The sequence below is a fragment of the Centropristis striata genome, chromosome 17 (assembly GCF_030273125.1).
Source record: "Centropristis striata isolate RG_2023a ecotype Rhode Island chromosome 17, C.striata_1.0, whole genome shotgun sequence".
Classification (NCBI taxonomy): Eukaryota; Metazoa; Chordata; class Actinopteri; order Perciformes; family Serranidae; genus Centropristis; species Centropristis striata.
Window position 1 is genome coordinate 617,501 of NC_081533.1, and position 7,165 is coordinate 624,665.

The window sequence follows — 7,165 nt, forward strand, 5'->3', positions numbered from 1 at the left end:
TTCTGTCCTCACCACTAACCTCACTGTGTTTCATGTGTGTGAAGCGAGTCCAGTAACAAGGAGAACAGCGAGTCCCCAGAGTGGTCCTTCACCACCGTCCGCAAGAAGAAGACGGAGGGCAGGAAGGTCCTCAACGGAACGGTCAGTCATTAATATACGATCAATAAAACCGCTGCAATCACCTGCATGGTGGGAGGAAAAGGCTTTTTATACTAATTAAAAGTGGCAAATCTGTGAGGAAAAAAGGTGCAGGTAAACAGATTAAAAGTGGCAAATTTGCGAGAAAGAATGTGCAGATTTATGACAATAAAAGAAAGAAAACCGCTTTTTCTAAAAATTAAAAGTGGCAAATCTTGCAGATTTACAAAATTAAAGTGGCAAATCTGTGAGGAAAAAGTTGCAGGTAAACAGGATTAAAAGAAAATAAAATGTATATGCTTATGAAACTGTCAAAATGCTCAGATTTTGTCAGTTAGTTTCTTGTTTGAAGAGAATAAAATAAAAGAAAACAGCTTTTTCTAAAAATTAAAAGTGGCAAATCGACAAGAAAAAAGTTGCAGGTAAACAGGATTAAAAGCGGCAAATTTGCGAGAAAGAATGTGCAGATTTATGACAATAAAAGAAAAGAAAACAGCTTTTTCTAAAAATTTAAAGTGGCAAATCTGTTTTTAATTTATTTATTTACTTTTATTTATTGTCCTATTTATTTATTTATTTTTATTTAATTTTTGCTTTATTGACATCCCTTTTTTTTTTAATATTTATAGGTTTACCGTGTTTTTCTCATACTTATTTGGTGAAGGGAAGAGGGGATGGGATGGAGAATAGGGAGAAAAAGTTTGCTTTGTTGCCTGTAATAATGTCTTGTTTGACTAGCTGTAATCTGCAAACAAAAATCTAATAAACACATGTTTAAAAAAAAAAAAGTGGCAAATCTGCAAGATTTCTGCAAGATTTTTTTCTTGCAGATTTGCCACTTTTAAGATTAAAGTGGCAAATCTGTGAGGAAAAAGTTGCAGGTGAACAGGATTAAAAGTGGCAAATTTACGAGAAAGAAGGTGCAGATTTATGACAATAAAAGAAAAGAAAACAGCTTTTTCTAGTGGAGAAATGCTTATAACACTGTCAAAATGCTCAGATTTTGTCAGTTAGTTTCTTGGTGAAGGAGGTTAAACAGAAAACAAAGTAATAAACCAGCATTTCTTGTGCATGAGAATTAATGGATTTGTGTGTTTTTTAAAAGTAGAAAAAACAAGATTTTAGCGATGTAAAAATGTTAATTTGGCTGAACAAAACAAGACTAGTGACTCTGAACTGGCTGGCAGGTTTAAAGAGCATGTTTCTATTTAAAAAATCACCAAAACCACATTATTTATCACAGCCAGAAATTGTAAAAACAGAAAAAATCAGTGGGTTTTCAACTTTCCACCAGTCCTTGAACGCACCATGTGCGACGAAGACTTCAGCCAGGAAAAATAACCAAAAATGAGCTTTAAATACTTTTATTTCAGCAAAAATCACCTGATTCTACATGTTTGGTTTGTCAAATGTGTTTCAAAATGATTGATGCTCACCTTGTTTTCTCCTCTTTTAAACTTCCTCCTCCTCCTCCTCCTCCTCCTCCTCCTCCTCCTCCCCCTCCTGCTCCTCCTCTTCCTCCTCCTGCTCCTCCTCCTCCTCCTCCTCCAGGGTCAGGATCAGCTGAGTAAATCTGCCAGTCTGACTACAGTCATCTCTCCGGTCTTCACTGAGGTTAGTTTATATATTAGTTTATATAGAAACGTGACAAAAACAACAATATTTGGTGTGTAAACAGATATTACAGATATGATCAGAAACCGTATAATTCAGTTAGATGCATGAAACTAACTGCAGCTCAATTTTGTTTAACAATTTTTGATTTTACACAAAATGACCAAAAGAAGATGCAAAATTACTAAAGAAAAGACACAAAATGACAGAAAAAAGACACAAAATGACCCAAAAAAGACACAAAATGACCCAAAAAAAGACACAAAAAGACTCAAAAAGGACAGAAAATTACAAAAAAAGACACAAAATTACAAAAAAAGACACAAAATTACTAAAGAAAAGACACAAAATGACAGAAAAAACACTGAATTACTTTAATAAAGACACAAAATGACCAAAAAAAAGACACAAAAAGACTCAAAAAGGACACAAAATTACTAAAAAAAGACACAAAATTACAAAAAAAGTAATTAAAGGGACCTTCCACACACAACACAGTAAAGTGCCATTCATATAAAACTCACATTAAACTTTCACATCAAGGTGGGGGCCACAAAATATCGTCCCGAGGGCCGCAATTGGCCTGCGAGCCGCCAGTTTGAGCCCCCTGGTTTAGATGTTTCAAAACTTTTCCCACAATGCACATAAAGGGGCGGAAAAACATCCTAAAAGAGTTGAGTAGTAATTTTCTGTCATGTATCTAGGATAAATATTACAAATAATAACAATCCTGAGGACGTGACTTCCTGTTTGTGCTCCTGGATGATGGGATGTTTGTGGTCTTGTTGCAGCTGAAGCAGCAGCACAAGGAGCATTCTGAGCAGCGATTGGCCATCGAGGAGCTGGAACGCAACATCCGATTGGCTGAAGACGTGTGTCCCGGCATCACAGACCGGATGGTCACTCACATCATTGCCAGGTACCAGAAGTACGTCTTTCTCTCCACAAAACACTTTGACCCGCCTCGCTTTCATTACTTGTTCTCCTTGTATATCTGGCAGTAAGTCATTTGTTTCTTTTTAGGCTTTTTGTCTCTGATTCGTCCTTTTTTGCCCGGGGGAGGGGCATAATATTTTGAGAAAGAAGACAAATTTTTCATTTTTCTATCTTTGGGGACTTCCTGCCTCTAGTTAGCTAGTTGCTTGTTAACAAGTAAGCTAGCTAGACAAAGTTTATCTCAAATTTAAAGTGGCAAATCTGTGAGAAAAAAGACGCATTTTTACTGGATTAAAAACAAAAATCTACAAGAAAAATCACAGATTTATGAGATTGAAATTGGCAAATCTACAAGAAAAAAGCTGCAGATTTAGTAGATTAAAAGTGGCAAATCTACAAGAAAAAAGTTGCAGATTAACAAGACTAAATGTGGCAAATATGCGAGAAAAAAGTTGCAGATTTCTGAGAATTTTTTTTTATTTTGTCAAAGAACCTCAGCTCACCACAGACGCCGCCCGGAAAGCAGAGAATGCCACACGGACAAATTAGTAGTCTCATAAATCTGCAACTTTTTTCTCGTAGATTTGCCAGTTTTAGTCTCGTAAATCTGCAGCTTTTTTCTTGTAGGTTTGCCACTTTTAATCTCATAAATCTGTGACTTTTCTTGTAGATTTTTGTTTTTAATCCAGTAAAAATGTGTCTTTTTTTTCTCACAGATTTGCCACTTTTAATTTGAGATAAACTTTGTCTTCTTTCTCAAAATATTACGCCCCTTCCCTGGGCAAAAAAGGAAGAATCAGAGACAAAAAGCCCAAAAAGAAACAAATGACTTACCGCCAGATTTGCCACTTTTTCCCCGAAATATTACCCCCCTCCCCCGGGTCTGTTTATTTATTTATTTTTTAATAGAAATTAGTCATATAAATTTGATTCTTAGGACATTATTTTTAATTTTGGAAAGTACAGTGAGTCCTTTTCAAGAGGTGTTTTTCTTCAGGGTTTTAGATTTTAGGGTTCTTTTATTTTTGTCAAGTTTCTCTCGCTCTCGTCAGGCAAATTATTCAAACAAAGACATCTGTTTCTTCCTCCATCAGGTCATTTGTTTACCAAATCTTCTTCTTCTTCCTTTCCGTCTCTCTCCGTCAGATTCACGACCAACTGAAGGACTCGCGATAAAAGGAAGTAGGTTTTGTGAAGAGAGACTGTGTCTCCGTACGGTGACGCTGCTGGAGGATTTGGAAACTGAGGAGATTTGCTGTGCGATGTCTCCTCGCTGTACACACACACACATCACAAACACACACCAAACACACTCACACACATGCACACACACACTACTAATGTAATATATACACTATATATTATAAATATATAAATATATACTCACTGCTGCAGGTTGAAGCCCTTTTTTCTTCCCAAGGTTGATTCGAGTGATTCTTTTTTTAATCAACTGGTCTGAAGTTTTGAAAAAACTAACTGGACATGAACATGCTCAAACTTAACTCCCTCCCTAAGTTTTTCTTAAAAATTGCCATCATGTGCCTTAATTATTTATGTTATTAGTCATTTTCTAAAAGTAAACGTCCCTTTTTTTAAAAACGGAGACGTTTGTTGTTGAAACCGCACACAGGAAAGTAGATGGAAATGGGTTCTTGTCCATCAGCAGTGGTATGTTTCGTGTCATGACTTTTCTTGACTTTGTAGATGTCTATATGTTTGTTGAGTAGCACTTGAGACAGATTATATGCCAATATTACTTTTTTGTTGTTGTTGTTGTCTTCAGTAATGCTTTAAATTACAGTTCCCTGTTTCTTGAACTCAGTTGAGGTCAGGTTTAACTTTCAAAGTCAGTTTTCAGATTTAGATTTGGTCATTTTATCTCTTATGGAGATTAAAGATGCTGTTATGTATCTAATCCTCCACTGGAACAATTTCCACACTTGCAGACAGATTCATATTCCAATTATTTTGACCATCCAAGGTGAAAAACTAACCCTAAAATTCAAGTTTTACTCAGTGAAAACCACATTACAAAACAAATCAATTCAAGTAACCCAGATCTGTTTTTGACTAAAAATATAACTAGCTAAATTAAACTATTTAAATATGTAAAAAAACCTTTTTAAGTTTATTCACTATAAGAACAACAACTTTAAGAATTCAGACCCATGTCTGACTCACTTTTGGGACCTACCAGACTTGAGCTAGCTCGTAGCTTGCTAACAAGTAAGCTAGCAGGCTAACTGTTGTTCTGGTTGTTCCCAAATGTAACTAACTTAAATATTATATTTGATTATGTCTACAAAACTTAAGTTAATTATCTATAAAACATCTATTTCAGACCCATTTTTCTATCTTTGGGGACTTCCTGCCTCTAGTTAGCTAGTTGCTTGTTAACAAGTAAGCTAGCTAGCTAACTTTTGAGGAGCAGTTTCCAAAGTTACTCACTAAATTTGACTATTTAAAATCTTAAAATCCTCATTCTTCCTACTTAAACTAGGCCTACTCCAGCCTGACTAGGCAGCCAGTAGCTTGCTAACATGTAAGCTAGCTAGCTGTTAAAGTTACTGTTATCCAGCTAGCTTGATTTAAATATTTAAATTTGTGTAAAACCTGAAGTTTATTTAACTGTAAACAAACAATTTTAGCCTCTAAACCTATTTTTGACTCATTTTTGGGAGACTCTAGTCTAGCTTAGCAACTAGTAGCTTGCTTACAAATATGCTAGCTAGCAAACTGTTGTAGTTCCTCAACTTTGTTAATCTATTTTTAGTTAATAAAAGTTACAACCTAAATGTTAAACATGGCTGCCATTTGAGAAAGATCATTGTAGTTACTTATATTTGGTTCAACAACTAGTAGCATTGCTAACAACCGTTAAATAAATAAATATTAGCGGTCTAAAAGGTTGAACTGGTCTGGAAGTAACTTGACTGTTGGTTAGGATTAATTCTTGGATGTGTGTAGATCAAAACAATATCTGATTGCAATAAGATTTCAGTGTAAATAAAACAAAAAAATAACATTTTCCAGGATCTGCAAGCAAGATGATACAGCTGAAATATCTTCCACCTGCTCTTAAAAAGATTTTGTCCTGTTTTAATATGCATCAAGTTTGGGAAAACATTGTTGAGAACCGAAAGCTGATTCTTAACACAATGCTGGATGTGTAAGGACGTTGTTTATTAGGACCGGTCCTTTCCAAGAGCACAAAGGGAGCTGTAATAAAAGTTATTACTGATAGTTTGTACCAAAGACACTATAAAACTTGGTCATTGTATATTACTGTCTTTTGATATATCATAAGGGATACGACAATGCGTGTTGAGGGGGGAAATGTATAATGAAAGATGTAAGATTTTACAGAAGTGTACTCTTTTTTTTTTTTTTTGTAGCGGGATTTAGAGTTTTATGAATAAATATTTAAGTTTGATTGAGGAACATGTTTAAACTGGTTCTTTTTTTACTTTATTCTGATTTTTTTGTTTTTGTATTGAAGGAAAGTTTTCATCAGTGCAAACATTTTTTTTCTGGAATGCATTAATATAAGTTAGCCTAGGAACAAGACGATCATTATGTGTCTAATCTATTGGTTTGGGTTGTTGTAAAAAGAGAAAAAAACCTCACAACTGTTTAATTTATTTCATTTACTTTAGTCTTGTTGCATTGTATGACTTTGACCACAATTCTCCTTCCTTAATCCTTTATTGGCAGAAGCAGTTGAACTATATAAACCACAAACCTCTTCACATTTTTCTGCAGAATTCACAAAACCATTCATATAAAAGAACAAACACATACCCAGCTACATCACCCAGAACGTTATCCTACATGTTTTCACACCTACAAACGCATCACACCAACAAGACTTCATATTAAAGTCCAGACAAATTTTCTGACCTATTTTTTTAGCAAAGTTGCAAAATGTCCAGAGGTCCCATGTTTAGTTCATGTAGGGCTTAGTCATAAAAATTAAAATGTTCTGCCAAATGAAAGTCGTTCTGATCAAGCAAAAATTACAGATCTACGGACTGTTGGTACCGTTTTTTCACAAGTTTAGCTAACATTATGCTAGCTTTGTTGCTAGATCTTGCAAGACTGTGCTGCTTTGACCCGGACAGGTGTCAGATAAAGTTTATTTTCTCCCATTTGTCTGCCCAAAAAAAATCCAATTTAGTGTCAGACTGTTTGAAAGGCATGTGGCCTAGGAAAAAAAGGGTCCAATATTTACTTCTGTGACCCCGGGCGGAGGAATCGGTCATAACCTGTGCTCACGATCACCTCCCTCGTTGGAGTGAATAGACCCACAACCTGCCGCCATTCGTTGGCGCAGTGCTTAAACCAATTTTACACAGATACAGGCAACGACTCGTGAGTGTGCCGTCTCCTTTCTGAGCCGTCTCTTGTACAAAAACCAATGAAAACGTTGGCCAGATACAAAAATCTCAAAGTTGTAATAAGCTGAAAATGAGGTCAG

At 35.5% G+C, this 7,165-nt stretch overlaps 1 protein-coding gene and 1 pseudogene across 2 annotated transcripts in view; one reads left to right on the forward strand and one right to left on the reverse strand.

Moving 5' to 3' along the window:
• stk26 (serine/threonine protein kinase 26) overlaps positions 1 to 5,513 on the forward strand; it is a 45,460-nt gene extending 39,947 nt beyond the window's left edge. Inside the window, exons 9-12 of one of the 2 annotated variants that reach the window (XM_059354154.1) lie at positions 45 to 141; positions 1,690 to 1,752; positions 2,544 to 2,680; positions 3,835 to 5,513. In XM_059354154.1, the coding sequence (XP_059210137.1) occupies positions 45 to 141; positions 1,690 to 1,752; positions 2,544 to 2,680; positions 3,835 to 3,850 (313 nt within the window). In that variant the 3' untranslated portion in view covers positions 3,851 to 5,513. The remainder of the gene's footprint in view (positions 1 to 44; positions 142 to 1,689; positions 1,753 to 2,543; positions 2,681 to 3,834) is intronic. The other variant, XM_059354155.1, reaches the window with a different exon arrangement.
• The window catches only part of LOC131988994 (scavenger receptor cysteine-rich type 1 protein M130-like), a 912,635-nt pseudogene that overhangs the window by 170,691 nt on the left and 734,779 nt on the right, over positions 1 to 7,165 (reverse strand).